The sequence below is a fragment of the Agelaius phoeniceus genome, chromosome 1, assembly GCF_051311805.1.
Source record: "Agelaius phoeniceus isolate bAgePho1 chromosome 1, bAgePho1.hap1, whole genome shotgun sequence".
NCBI classification, from domain to species: Eukaryota; Metazoa; Chordata; class Aves; order Passeriformes; family Icteridae; genus Agelaius; species Agelaius phoeniceus.
This window is the reverse complement of record NC_135265.1, coordinates 137,575,217-137,590,345: the sequence shown is the minus strand read 5'-3', so window position 1 is coordinate 137,590,345 and position 15,129 is coordinate 137,575,217. Positions and strand designations below refer to the sequence as shown.

The window sequence follows — 15,129 nt, the reverse complement described above, 5'->3', positions numbered from 1 at the left end:
TTCCATTTATATAAAAAACACTGGCAATTCACCAATAAATTTTAAGTGTATCTAAGTCCCTTTGCTTCTTGCTTTAAGACACTCTGCACATAGGCTGCTGTGCATGTGCTGGGAAGATCTAAGAGCCATCTGGATGCCATTAAACCTTTGCCATTAAAGATTTAAATTTATTTAAAATAAATTTGGAACATTATTTGGTATAATAAGCTCAAATAAAAATTCCCTTCATTCTAATAAAGATTTGGAGGTTTTCAAGGTAAATAACTAAATAACTATTCCTCAAACTACTAATTGCAGTAAGAAAAATCAGCATGAAGTATTCACTCTTCAAAAGAAGAATTAAGAAGCCCATTGTAAATATAACACAGAGTTGTTACAAGCTTGTTTTCAAACTTTATTGTTTGGTTGATCTGCCTTTGCATGAAGAAAAAAATGGTCAGTAATGCTCCAAATGTCTAACTGCTGCCAGTCATGTACGAGAAAAAAACGATTTCACAGGGAAGTCATGCTCTTGGTATCAAGGAATTAGCTAGAGGGGATCCTTTTGAGGACTTTCTTCCAGATGATGTAAATTTCATAGCTTCTAAATACTGAAACCAGTGTTAAGAGAAACAATATAAAATGCTTCCTCTAGCTCTTCTATCCCAAAACCAGGCCCCTAGCAAAGCTCAGCATCTGTGTACTTACACAGCTGTATTCATTTACTCAAGTTTCCATTCACAAAGTTTGGTCCACTGTTTGAACTGCAAACCCATACATGCTCTTCTGCTAACTCATCTGTTCTCAATTTGCTAAAAATCAATTTCATGGTCTTCTTGTGTTTAATACAAATGACATGAAACTATCTATTTGCAGAACTTTCATAAGCTATTAATTCACACTTATCAAGAGCTGAAGCTTTGCCTTGCAATTAGAGATCAACCCTCAGATAACCATCCACAAGAGCCCCCCTACAGGAAGAGCCTTTGGCGGCTTTTTGCTTTTATAATGACTTTTCCTTTGATGAACGCTTTGCTACACTTCACTTTTTAGACTCTTATAATTAACCTGAAACTAGATTGCCACATTGGATGCTAAGCAGATTTGTTAAACACCACCAATTGAAAGAACATTTACAATGCCATCATCTTAATATTCCCCTTTTAAGTCCATGGAAAAAGCTCCATCATTCTGTTCGAAGTGGCTGTATCCAGATAAATAAAATTAGTTTTCAATCATAAGGCACATATAGTAATTGTAACATTTCACTAAGAGGAACTATAAAGCATTATTAAGAACTACATCATTAAATCAGAGAGCTCTCATTACCAGTACCTTGCCTGACTGAATCAAACACAACTCCTGAGCCAAAGGACAACATGGACACATATCCATGTCTGTCAATTTAGAAAGTGTGGGTAGATCTTAACCCCTGCTTATCCAGAAAAAGGACTGCTTCTGTCTATCCAACATGGTGCTCCAGTGCTGATTTGGAATAATTCCTCACACCCACTGCTTTAGCACCATGGCTCCAACTGCTCCAACAGGGCTGCTACTCACAGCAACTTCATAACCTCTGCAAACTGTTTAAACAGCCCAAATAACTATACTACAAAATATTAATGATGCTTCTCTTTGCTCTCTTCTACTGTCAAGAACAGCCAGCAGATGTTGCCAAACAAATAAGAAACTACTGCTGGGTACCTGGCTGCTCAAGGAGATTGGCATTGCCTTCCAGAGGGTAGGCATCTGATACACTCCTCACTTTTTGAAGATGGCACACATTTGTTTACCCTTTGAAAATCTTACATATAAACTCCTGCAGTCTTGTGATGGGTATCTGCAGGCATGCATTTGCACTGAAACCAGGGGACCTTTGCAAGATGTCAGACATCATTGGAAATGCCAGATCCCAGCCACTCAAAGCAGGATATTTGGGTAGAGCATTTACTTTCCCTCCCTACATATTCCAGACAAGTACATTATCTCCAAGTCCTTGTCACCTGGACAGTGTTGTCAGGGGAAACAATGCCCATCAGTCCCAGCCAGCTACACAAAGTCAAAGAAGAGGTTAAACTACTGCAGAATGTTGCACATAACTTTTCATTAAAATGCCTTATGGTGCTTTAAAAGTTTTTCCAAACTCAACAGTATGGTCCTGAGGGAACATTATTGGAAAAGCTTTCTGAACCCCTGTGGGGCCTATATGAAACTGGAACTAGCAGCTTTTTATATTTCCTGACAGACTGGAATTATTACTTTGGCTACTGCTGGCTGTCAGCTTTAAAGAAAGCTTTTTTCTTCTCTACATTTTATCTCAATATTTTCTGTATTATATTTTAATTACTTTTCAGAAGGATAAACTGTTAGAGGAAAGTTAAATTATGTTGTTGCACACAAATATACTCCTGTCTTCACCAAATAAATCTTTCCATTTGCATTATTGTATCACATCAAGAAATATCCTCCTGAAAGGCAGAGGCAGTTCCTTCTCCCAGAAGTGAATTTTACATGATAAATCCTTTAGAAGACAACTTTGTTTTCTCTGGCAGAGGGGAAGCATACTGCAGAAACAGGTGAAAACAAACTCACTAAAAATGTTACTCCTGAGCAGCATCAATATTTTGGGAGGGGAAAAAAAGTATTAGAGACACCTGCTTTTTCTGTAGAAAAAAAATCTGTGCTAACCTCTGAGTTGAAAGGACCATATCTGTGGCCAGCAGCATCTGGTTGCTCAGAGTAGAAAGCATAAACATAAGGCCTGAAAGAAAGAAAGGTCTTGTTCAGGTTAGCTTTCCTTTGACAACACCACAAAAACACAGGCTAGCCAGGTCAAGTCAAACCGAGTCAGCTTTCCAATGAGACTTAGCTCTATGGAAAAGGAACTGTTTCTCAATCACAGAATCCTACAATTATTTAGCAGTTTTCTGTTTCCATGGCATGATTAGTTGTTTTGCAGCTTTGTTAAACCCAAGAACACATGCAAGGAGGCACATGGGGTACCATCTGAGGACACATGCTCATTCTAAATCTTGGAGGAGAAATCCCAACAGCAGCTTGCCTAAGCCTTGCAGCAGCATGTGGGAACTTGTGCAGTAAAACCCACTCATAATTAAAATCTTAACATTTTCCTAGAGCTTGGTGTCCAGTTCTACAACTGCCATTGCCTGTAAGGTTTTAAAACCATATTAGGCTCAGTAGGATAAGAACAATGCAAGTTAATCCATGTAATTACATGCTTCTTGATAAGAAATAAATTCATATCATACATTTATTTGGAAGAATCAAACTGCTGATGGTTAAAAGCTGCTATGAAAAAACCCCAAAAAACCCAAACCAACAAACAAAAAAACCCCAAATCCCAAAGAACTCACACTAAACACAAAAGCCAAACAAATCCTTAGATCAGTGATGGCTTGTAACAGACAAACATAAATTTCAGAATTAAATTTTTGCTTGCTCTTCCAGTTACTTATAAAGAGAAGGCAAACTAGCAGTTATCCAACAGCAGATAACAAGTGAATTACCTTTCATTGTCTGGAAGGGTTAACCACTGAAGTATTGTTAATATTCTGCGCTCATGGGGGATGACACTGGACCACAAAATACAAAGATATACCTTGTTATCATAGAATACAAAAAGCATCAACAAAATGCTTGCTATGAACTGAATTTAATATTAATATAATGTATCATAACAGCATAATTTGCTTCTTTGTTGCTTAATACTGATTCTTAATTTGCAAGCAGAATCACTTCAGATCTCCTGAATGTTTGCATACTCCAAAAGAAGATGAATAAAAGTTTTCAAATGAAGTCAGAACTCAAAGCAGTAAATCTACCTCTTCTAAGCAGGAGTGAATAAAAGATCCACTCTGGTGGCTTTAACCCAGATGAACCTTTATGTATGCTTCCATTGGATAGCTGGCATGGGTAAAATCTACTATATTGCTCACATCAGTACAGGTTTAAAAAACCACCCTGCTCTGGTAGTATTCCTTTTTCCTGTTTACAGACACTGGAAAAATTTCATTGCCTTAACAGTAGCCACTGAGGGCTAGGCTGGTGTGAATCAGAACAGAGCCATCTGAAACACCAGGCCAGCAGCACAGGGACTTGGACCCTGACAGCTCCTCACTCTGCAGAACAGACCCATCTCACTTTACTGTTTGTACAGTGCTTGCCATTCTCACTTGGCTGCTGAGGCCAAGTTCATGCTATGAGAATGACTAACCCTAGAAACTGTTAAAGTTCCAAATATCTCATCTTAGGAAAGCTCTGCAGGTCAGTGACCACACAGTCATTTTAATACAATGGCACAGTCAGTCCAGAATCCCTTAGCTGAGGAGCAGAATCCCAAGGCAGGAATCAGACACCACCATCAGTCACCATAATGAACTGAATTCAGCACTCTTTGGAAACCTCTGGCAAGAGAAATAGAGATGGCAGCAGCCATTTGCAAATGCCTTCATTTTTAATGCCATGTAGACAAACAGTAGTCCTCAGTCTCCAGCTACATGGAGAACTTCAGGTTATAAAAAACCATAAAAATAAGAATTTGTTCTAAAATTTGCAAATAAGGCAAAATCTTAAACTGGAATAATGATTTTGGATACTGTCCAACTTTTATGTTCTTATTACTTGTGCAATATGAAAAAAAGAAAATCCATTAGTTCGATTAACTAATTTCTGACTAAAATATATTGAAAATTCTGTTTTCCTGAAAAAGTCTGCCTGAAAATTCTCCCAAAAATATTCTGTGCACCAAATGAAATAATACAGCTTTAAGACATATATATTTCAATCACACATAAATTGGCTGCCTCACTCCCTTCCTAGTACCATTCATACAACCTATCCTTAGCCACCTTTTTTACATTTTGTATCCCAAGCATGCATTAGCCAGTGTGTTTATGTAGACTATTTAGCTATAGTTTAGTTTGTAGAGCACCAGAGTGGAACTCTGTCAGATTTCATCTTGCAAGCCTAAACCTATCATCAGCTTGTGGTGTGTTTTATTATTCCCTCCACATGCTTTATGATATTTAGAACAGTAAACCATATTATTTCTAAAGGAATCACAAAGGAAAAATAGTCAAATCCCCTTATTACTTCAGTCTTGTAGCTTAAACATTGTCTTTGCTCCTGCAATCCTGCCAGAAGCTGTAATAGCTGATCTACATGAATTCCTCAAAAATTATCAAAATTCATTCATTTTTGGTTGTAAAGCTACATTTTAGTGGGAATAAGGGAAAATAAGTTGACATCATTGAACAAGAGAACAAACAGCAGAGATCCTTAAGGCTGCCTCTTAGGAAAGGGAAATTGGGTATCTTGCTCAAAGGACCAGACTGTATTGTAAAATGAATGAATCAGACCTTTAAATAAATTAGACTGGTGATGTCAAAAACATAAGAGGACAACAAGAGTCTTCCACACTCAGAGGACTAAGAAACATTGCTAGCAATACTGAGGAAGCAAAAAACCACACTTTGAAATGAAAGACAGCAATTTTTCACATAGGCACACATCTTTTCTTTATGCAACTCTTAAAAGTCAGTGCATGAATCTAAAGCAGCAAACCGTAGCATCAGCTTTGGTTATCAGAAACATTGCACAAATAGAGGGTTACAAATAAAGTCTCCAACCTACCAAATTATTAGAGAAAGGAAAACAACTTAATAAATACTTATATTGAATTAATTCTGAATTATTAGTTTAAAACCTCCAGAAAACAGAAGGTACTTACATAGACCAGAAGAACGTGCCAGCTTTCACCCCTTGCTTGGCTGCAGTAATCCAAATCTAATGAGGAAAATATAAGAGGATTAGAATGTGTTCAGATCTCTAATGACTTTCTGAAATCAAAAGAAAATGTTTTCAGGACACATTCTTCTACCCTGAGCCTAGAAGTGAAAATTGCAGTTTTCAGCTCAGCCCTAATTTGAAAACGAGGAGTGACAAACCTATGCAAACTCTGCAGCAGTGGGTTAGCTGCTGTGCTGTGGACTTTCACCCCTAAATCTCTATGTTGCTCTAATTAAAAGCACTAAGTTTCATGGTCAGGAATTCCTCCAGTATTTAATTTTGTTTTCAAAACCCAGCACTACTCCTCTGACCCTTTTAGCATTCAGGTTTTGGAGGATACTCAGAAAGGAACATACCTTAACACTAATCAGCGTCTGCATAAATGTCCCTCTTCTCAGTATCCTACAATCAGTAACCATCAGCAGAAGACGTGTTAGAAGAGAGCACACAAAAAAGGCCACAGAGAGTGACACAGAGGTGTTAAGACTGCAGGGAGGGACACCTTCCTACGCAGATGTTGAAGAACTTCTTGAGCTCACCCGATGGGGTGATTGCTAGGAATGGCCAAAAAATCTCCATGAAATTTTCAAACCCTTTTTCCAATCCTTCAAGTCCCTTGCATTTTTCTAGCTATAAATCAGTTTGCAGTAGAAAGTTCTTCAATGTAGTCACACACTCCGTGAGTGCATTTTTAATTTTGCTTGGTTTAAAACCTGCTGGTTTTCAGTGGGGTTAGGGTACCATTCTCATACTCCAAAACAGGTAATTAATCTTTTGTCTTCCACTTCTATACAACATTCATGATATTCCCCTCTATTCATTCCTTTTTAAACACAGGTTTGTTTGATCTTTCTCTAATGAAAGCTATACCACATACTCCTAGTTATCCTTACCACCCTCTTTCTCTCTTCTATCCTATGACTCTACACAAGGCAGGGGAATGAGAATGTTACAAAATCAGAAAAGTTCACAATCAAGGAAAGCAAACATGGTTTATAGCTCTACAGAACTAAATTTCTCTTGCAAGGAACTATCCAAATTATCTCAAAACTAATTTCAAAAGTGGCAGTGTGTATAGAGCTAGATTATTTCCTCCCATTACTTATGCATACTGCAATGTATACACTTAATGAAGCTTTAAGACAAAATGTAGCTCACTTATGTAATAATTGCAGTTTTTGTTTACTTTAAATTAACTCTGAAAATATAAAGTCCCTGTACCTTGCTCAAAGAGGCAGTTATAAACTGTCATCTGGACATGCATCATTCAAATGTCATGCTTGAATTATTCACAAATCAGTCTTAATTGAAATTGATTTGACACAGTAATGAAAGATCATTTGCACAATGAGGCTACAGTTAAAAGCAATTACATTTGGATATTGTACTGTTATTTATGGGAAAATTGGTCATATTTGCATTTCCATTGCCCTGGACACAACCTTTACCTCTCATCTTCTACTCCATCAAATCTGACTGGACTTAGTCCAATTAAATTAAGATTACATCTATAAAAGGTCATTTGTTTTCATTTTGTTCTAACTTTTTAGTAATGCTAGAAACCTCTTTTCCAGTGAAAACTACATCCAGAGTAACACTATAGAAAGGATGTTTTACTAAATATGTGCAACAAGATCAGAAGCAGAATGGCCACAGGTTTGGAGCCCACTCTTTGTTTTCAGGTGCTTCTCCTGAAGGATCTGACTTCAGGCTCGGTTCATATTTACAAACACTCAAAAGCTGCCACCAAACAGCGAGTCCCCAAAACATCTCCCCCAGCCTCTGCAGCCCCAGCCTTGCGCCAGCAGCACATGTTGCATAGTGACAACGATCACAAAATGATGTGGCTGCACAGTAACTACCAAAAAAAAATGTTTTGAATTTATGTTGGAATTTGGGGGTTATAGTTGAATATTGTTTTCAGTATCTCAGGATACTGAAGTTTGAATATCACAGGATACTAGCTCTGATGGGATGGGACAGAAGGATGCAAGGGAGCAGGAAAGGAAGCGTGCCTACAACCCAGTGGCCATGTCACTCAGCCCACACACTGCAGTCAGAAGTATGATTGCAATGCAAGGATGCTTGTTTGTGCCACATAAGTCAGCACATCAGGGTATATAACCAGCCTAGATACTGTCTAATTAAAGGCAGTTATTCATTCCATATTCATTAGTGATTCATGGTATTCACAGGTGAAAAAGGGCCCACACTTAAAGCAATTTCCTTTGCATTGCAGATTTATTCATAGAGAAAAGCCCAGTCCTGGCAGAGAAAGGTGGTCAAAGACACATTCAGCATGAAATGTGTGCCAGCTCCTACTGTTGTTATGCTCTGTCTTGCTCTACTTGGAGAACCATTTTCCCCACAACAGATTTTTCTTTGAAAATGTTTGTGTTCCTGCATATTCTAAATAATTTTGCATATTCTAAATATTCTAAATAATTTTGCATATTCTAAATAATTTTGCAGATATCTTTGGGAAGGTACCAACAAGCTAAGTCCAGAGAATTCTGTGTTTGGATTTTACCATCTGCAAACTCTAGTTTGAATTCCTAGTACTTTGGTCCACACAGGCCCAATCTGTCCAGTCTGCCTGGCTGTCTAAATGAGACCAGCCAATTTCAACCCTCAGCAGCTGAAGACATCCTGTGCTGCTCCTTACACAGCTGAATTCCCCTCTGACCCTGTGTGTTTTAGGCAGAGATTTTAAACACGTGCCAAAAGACACTCTCCAGCCAGGCAAGTAAAACACTTGTCATGCTGACAGATGAATAACTGGATCGTTGGTATCTCGCCAAGTAGCCAGCACATCTGTGAGAAAGGTTGCTATATTTTTATTCTCATTGAGCATAGAGTGTTCTTCATGAACATCACCTGAAAACAGCATGCACTGGGGTAATGCACATAAATGGAGATGCTCCCAGTTGTGCAGTTCTAAAAGCAGTAAGTGCAGCCTAAAGGCATTCAGCCTAAAGGCTTCAGAGAGGGAAGAGCTGCACCTGCCAGTATTTCACCTCAGGAATGCAGCCATTTACATTGGCATTAGCAGTTTAGATGAGTACATGTGTCTGCTGCACTTGAAATAAGATGAATAGCTAAGACAAGGATCTGTTGAAGTCAAAGATCAGCAAATCAAAGGGCCCCTATCTGTCTACAACATCTGAGTGAGTCTCAACAGACACCATCCTGACTTTGGCAGGCAGATCCTGATTCAACTCAAGCTTACATCAAATCACTACTGGACCTCTGCTCTCCTTTGTTTTTTAAGAGAAAGGGGAAAAACAAACAAACAAACAAAAAAAAAAACCAAAAAAAAACCCAAAACAAAAAGCAAAAAAAAAAAAAAAAACCCCCCCAAAAAAAACCAAAAACCAAACCAGCCAGCCCTTGATTTATTTAAATCCAGATTAAGAAAATTCAACACTAGCACCACAGTACCTAAAACTGCTACTCAGCAATATGTTTGTGGATGTCCTTCAGCATGCAGAGAAGCAGCCATATCGAGGTGGAAGAGTTTCTATTTGCATTGATCAAGCTCTAAATAAAATACTCATCATGTTTTGGAGTTGAGACACTGCTGATGCATCTAGCAGTAGCTGTTTCTACTAGAGATACCTTTGTTACTCAGACCCCTTAGTGGATAGGCAAAATTAGGCAACGGACTGGAGCAACTGATGGGAGCACACAAGTTTATTTAGTACTTTGGTTACAGGATAATAACTTCAGTAGAATTGTTGGCAGCAAACTCTTACTGTAGTATTACCACCAGTGAACACCTCTCACTGTCTAAGTTAAATTCATTGTCTTTCAAGGCAGTCTACAAGTTATGCAGGAGGGTGGGATAGAAAAAGGTTGCCAGATGGCCTCTCTACCTTGTCCATTCAAACCATCTGAAATTAGGAAGTAAATACGGGTTATTGTTCTGCAAGGTCAGTACCATTTGTGAGCTTATGCAATTCATTTGCCATACATAATTTTGTTGGGTTTAACTGTTAATATGTTAGAATTTTATAGTCAGCTGTTTAACCACATCAAATGTCCTCTTCTGGCTTGCAGAAGGGAAAAGCTTAATTGTATTGCAAACTTCATAAAGGACATATTTCTGAATTAATTTGCTTAAGCAGAGAGACGGGGAATAAATATTTGAAAAATAATGAGATCAACCACTCTACCTTCCTACCATCAAACCAACAATATCCAGCTTTTCCAATATAGAAAGATCTATTAAAATATGCAATCACAAATTCAAACCTAGTACACTGGCATGTGTCCCAAAAAGTAGTATACATGCTTTCCTAGATATATATTAAACATATCCTGTAAGTTGAATTACTTTTATTTTTATATCCTTTGTGTTGAATGACTACAATTCTTCTCCATTACTTATGGATGAAAGTAGACAAGGCTAAGCAATAAGTCAGATGTCATATGGAACATGGAAGTCCCAGGTTTTCCCTTCTTCTTACTGCTAGACACACTTGCACACAGGTGTGCAAGCATTTAATCCAGAGTTATTCAAGATAGCTGTGGAATTTTCTTTGAAAACCTGCACCGAAAGTAGGACACCTCCCTGGTTTTAATCTTCCATGAGTAAACAAGAGCCCACAACTTCACAAAGGCTGACACATATTTGATGTGTCAGATGAATCAAAGGCTGATATAGCAATGAGAAATCCCTCCCAGATCTAGGCAGAGGTGGGAAGGAGGAAATCACAGCATTTCCTAGTAAAGAAATGTGTACAAGACTGGTACAAGCATGTAGAATTAATAACATTCCTGCATCATTTGCAATTTGTTCTGCCAACAATGTAAAATATGGAGTAGCCCCTTCCACACTTCTTACGTGACAGAAATGTTCTCCCAGACTTGGCAACTAAGCATTGCCTTCTTGCCCAGACAGAAGATTTTTGGTACAAGAAGTCTATTAAATAGACAGAGTCCTGTTGCTTGTTCATGGCTCAAGCTGGATAAAAAGAAGTACCTATAAAACAGAATTACAGACATCTCTCCTTCTGCTTCCTCTACCAATCAACAAAGTGATTGCAAGACCTGTTCAGGATGGAAAGGCACATGACAGCATTCTGAAGCTCTGTCTGTAATTATTAGACAGACAAAATCAACAAAATTCCAATAATGGTTTTATTCTAAATACTGATATATAAATTTGGATGAATCAGGAATATCAAGTTAAGATGCAGGGTGATGATAGCTAATGTCCACAGGCATACCTTGAAAACTACCAAGATAGTTTCACAACATGCTGTCTGATACCTAGGAATGTCATGGCCATGTTTAAGGATTAACATCTCAAGATAGGCCTTTTTTGAGGTTGTAGTCTTTAAAAGGTTGATAGTGAATTTAAAGCTACATACAAGGCACCCTAAACATCCATCAATACTTTTATAATGATGATATTTCTGAAGTGAAGGACATCTTTTGGACCCAAATTCAAATGCAAGCCTAGTTACCTTGTGAAGGAGCCTCTCTGTCCCTGTTAACCAGCAGTTGTATACCTTGCCTCTTCTGACCTCGGAGAGGCTAATGGGTTATTTCTAAAGATCATGAAAGATCACTTTAAAAAACCCCAATATGTGTAGTGTAAGTTTAAACTCACTACATCAAACCAAGACATGGAAAACTAGTGCTTAACAGAAGCCAAAGACAGCTGGGGCCTAAATTTAGTTCCTGAAGTTACTTGGGATGAAAACAAGAATGTCAGTGTCATGAAAAATGAGCAGTAAACTTAGTTTCCCCCATGGGCCCTGATGCTCACCATTTCTGTGAGATGCTGTTGCAGTATGAGGAGTGGTTTTATGGCTGTTTCCTATGAAACACTTTTGTTTTGAAAACAAGGTTGTTTTAAGCTTATATAATAAATCAACATTGTATACTAAATCAGGAAGTCCCAAAACCAGTTAGAGTACCCTGAAACACTTCCAAGCTACTTTCTCCCCCTTCTCCCTTTCCTAATGCTATTAATTTCTCATAATTCATGAAGTAAAAGCATCCAGATATTCATCTGCCAAATCCCACTGATGTCTGGGGTAATCTGGCTGTTTTTCAGCAAAAGACTGAGTATTAGAACAACTAAAGAAAGAAAGAAGGAAAGACCACCAAACCCCTCTACATTTTCATAGAACGATATACAGTAGGCCAGTTTCCAGGAGCAAGAAAATATTTCAGAAATTATCAACGTTAAATTACATTCTCTTCTAGGCATTTTAGCCATAATACAAAGCTGGGAATCTCAGACACTTTTTCTGCCTTCTTGCACAGAAAAATAGTAATTTCCAATCCTGTGCAAACCATATTCCACTCTGCAGGTTTTGAATACTTCAGTTTGAAACCCAGGACATAAAAAGAGCCAGCTGAATGTGTGATATGACAGACAGGATTCCTTTGATACATAGACCAGGCATCCCTTTCTACCCCCTGAATTGAACTGTCTCATCATTCAATACTCAGCTATTTTGGGCAGTCTATGTCAATGTCATATTTAAAGAAAATTATAAAAAGGTGTTAGAAGCTGACTGTATCTAACCAATATATAGACAGAGATAACTTCCTCTCTTATAAAAATCTGCAGTTCTCTTATCAAATGTGCAATTCTTGCACATGCAGAGAGAGTATAATTTATACCATATTTCTGCAAGAGATGTATCACCTCCTTATCCAGCTATTGTGGCCACTCTATCAGATTTGCCCAATTTATGTGTTTCCCTCATATTATTGTGTATGGGGATTGAATTATAGTCCTTCCTCTGTGCATTTGCTTCCAATTTTCCTAAGACATGTCCAGTTTATTACATGATTTGTGTGTTTCCTTTTTAACAATTTTTCAGAACAACTGGTTTATTTTATTATCCCTCCTTGGGCATGCAACACCCCCACACACACACACACCCCATCCTCTGAGGATTTCATCCAGCATAAGGTCACCCACTATTGCATAACTTTCTTGAACTCTTCTCAGATGAAATTTTTCATCCAGAAAATCTTTTATTCCCTGGAGTAGCATAGGTGTGGAATTAACAATGCTCCCCACACAACACAGGAGGTGATGAAGTCTTCATAGACTTATATTGTACTTCTAAAATATCGTATTTTAAAAGTACACACATTTGTACAAGCCCCAACAATTAGTTCTCCACTAACTCCTACCTAACCATGATTAAGGTAAGATGCAGAATTAAATTTGCAATGCAAAATTAAATTCCAACTGCTTAATGAGTTGTCACACAGCAGTTGAGCCACAGGATTATCCATGAGCTCAACTCCAGACTGGAGCAGATTTTAACAGTGTGGCTCTGGCTGTAGCTGAGATAAAGAGGTTACACACTGCTGCTCTTTTGCTGCTCCTAGTTTTGATCCTGATTCCTTGCTTCCATCTGGAAAGGTAATAGCTATGTTCCTCACCCTGTCTGCTCCTCACCACCCATGCCAAAAGCTAACCCAGGTCATAGCTAGCCAAGGGAGTGCCCACACTCACTGGCAGGCTTTACAACAGCACAAATACCTCATTCTGCCTCAGCTACAGCCAGACACATCTGCCTGTCGCTCTAAATTGCCTTGTCTCACATTTGTTGAGGACCAAATGACTTGCAGACAACACAGACACTTGCTAAGCCTACAACTGTCAGAATAACTCCCTTTAGCCTCTTGGGATATTTCTGTTTTAAGAGATTTGAGGGATGATATCGATCAATTCAGCAAACAGAAATGACAGATTATGGTGCTCCCAAACCCCTTCTGATTTCCTCACCTTTACCATCTCATTCTTTTGTGAGGTTAATTCATCAGAGAGCATTTTGAACCATAGTTCCCTAAGCAATCAGTGCAATGAAATGTGCATGCACCTTGGCTTCCTGCACTTAAAACTTACTGGTTTGTTTACTTACAAAGCAAGCCACACAGCATGCACCAATGGGGAAAGTGCAGCAGAGGCAAAGGGGCTGTCTTTGCTGTAGTAACACAGAATACTTGGAAGGACTCCATCTCCTTGCCTAGAATAAGGGTTCAGACCTAGACAAACCAAGTCCAACACTAATCTAAGAGACTGGACCAGCCTCTGCTGCTGTGCTCAAGGCAGAAATTAATTCTCAAGTTTCCACAGCCTCTGGAACAGTGCAACAGGAATCAGGTAACAGTGATTACTTGTGGACTTTAATAATAATTATGAAATTATGCCATGCTATGCTGACAAAATATTTACACTAAAACTTCTCAAGAACATTACTAGGACAAAAACCTAGGAAACCCATAACGAAAAGGAAACCTTTTGCCATAGTAACAAAATCACAGTGTTACACTGCTGCCTCAAGTGAGGGTTTTGTCCTAGCTATGTCTAATTTATACTTATCAGTGCAAGGACCTTTCCATAGTCAATGGATTTATTATTCTGAAAAGCAAAAGCCAACTCAAAACATTACATTAAACTCATAGACAGAGGGCCGAGCCAGGGGGGAGGGGGTAGGGATTAGGTACAAATTGTTCACATATGTTTTTTTTAATTATTATTATTGGCTATGTTCCACAGCACAGGGGGAGGGGAGAAAAGGGAGGAAGAAAAAAGTAGGAGGGAATTTGAAACTTACTGGTTGACCTCCCCACCATCTGTGATTGAATTTCTCTCGCCCTCGAAGACTGAAGCTGGCATCAAACACTGGGTCATACATCGAATTGCCAACAATCCCATGTGATTCAGGATAGAGTCCCTTTGTGCAGAAGTAGATTAATTAGTAAAACTCTAATGCACACAAGTGCAGTGCTTCCTAGCTATCTGAAAGTACCACTAAATTATTTTAAAATAAGTATCTTTGTAACTACATAATGGAAAATATTTTTACTTTCAGATAAGTAGATTTAAATCTGGCTGTAGTAATGAAAGCAGTAAGAGATGATTGAATTGTGCTAAAAAAAATAAAAAACTCCTGTTACTCAATACTTTCAAGTTTTTCACACTGTTTAAAAGTTAGTTTGAGGTCATCAAAGAAAAAGTAGATATGTATAAAAACAAGATCTATTTGTACTTTCAGTTCTTCCTTATGAATGCCCTTTCTGAACACAGTAATTCATTCTTTGGTTGCAAGAGTAACACTTAGCATTTCCATTTTATACTATTTTTATCTTCATGACTGCTTCTGTTAGATAAATTATTTCCAAGAAAAAAAATTGAGGTAGATCACCCAAAGCCATGGCTTTATACTATAATTTGTCCCACAGTAAAAGCAATTCAGAGAGAAGAGCAGAAAATTCCTTTCTCTGGGCCCTCTCCCCTCCCAACCTATTCTTTCTCCATATGCTCCTGTCTCATCCATTTAAACATTTGTGCAGTGGCTG

At 38.2% G+C, this 15,129-nt stretch overlaps 1 protein-coding gene across 5 annotated transcripts in view; it reads right to left on the bottom strand.

Annotated features, from left to right (window-relative positions):
- The window catches only part of ENPP2 (ectonucleotide pyrophosphatase/phosphodiesterase 2), a 72,334-nt gene that overhangs the window by 28,104 nt on the left and 29,101 nt on the right, over positions 1-15,129 (bottom strand). For all 5 annotated transcript variants that reach the window (XM_077188376.1, XM_077188360.1, XM_077188365.1 and 2 more), the window contains exons 8-11: positions 14,385-14,504; positions 5,729-5,784; positions 3,507-3,572; positions 2,668-2,740 (exon numbers count right to left, since the gene is read on the bottom strand). In XM_077188376.1, the coding sequence (XP_077044491.1) occupies positions 2,668-2,740; positions 3,507-3,572; positions 5,729-5,784; positions 14,385-14,504 (315 nt within the window). The remainder of the gene's footprint in view (positions 1-2,667; positions 2,741-3,506; positions 3,573-5,728; positions 5,785-14,384; positions 14,505-15,129) is intronic.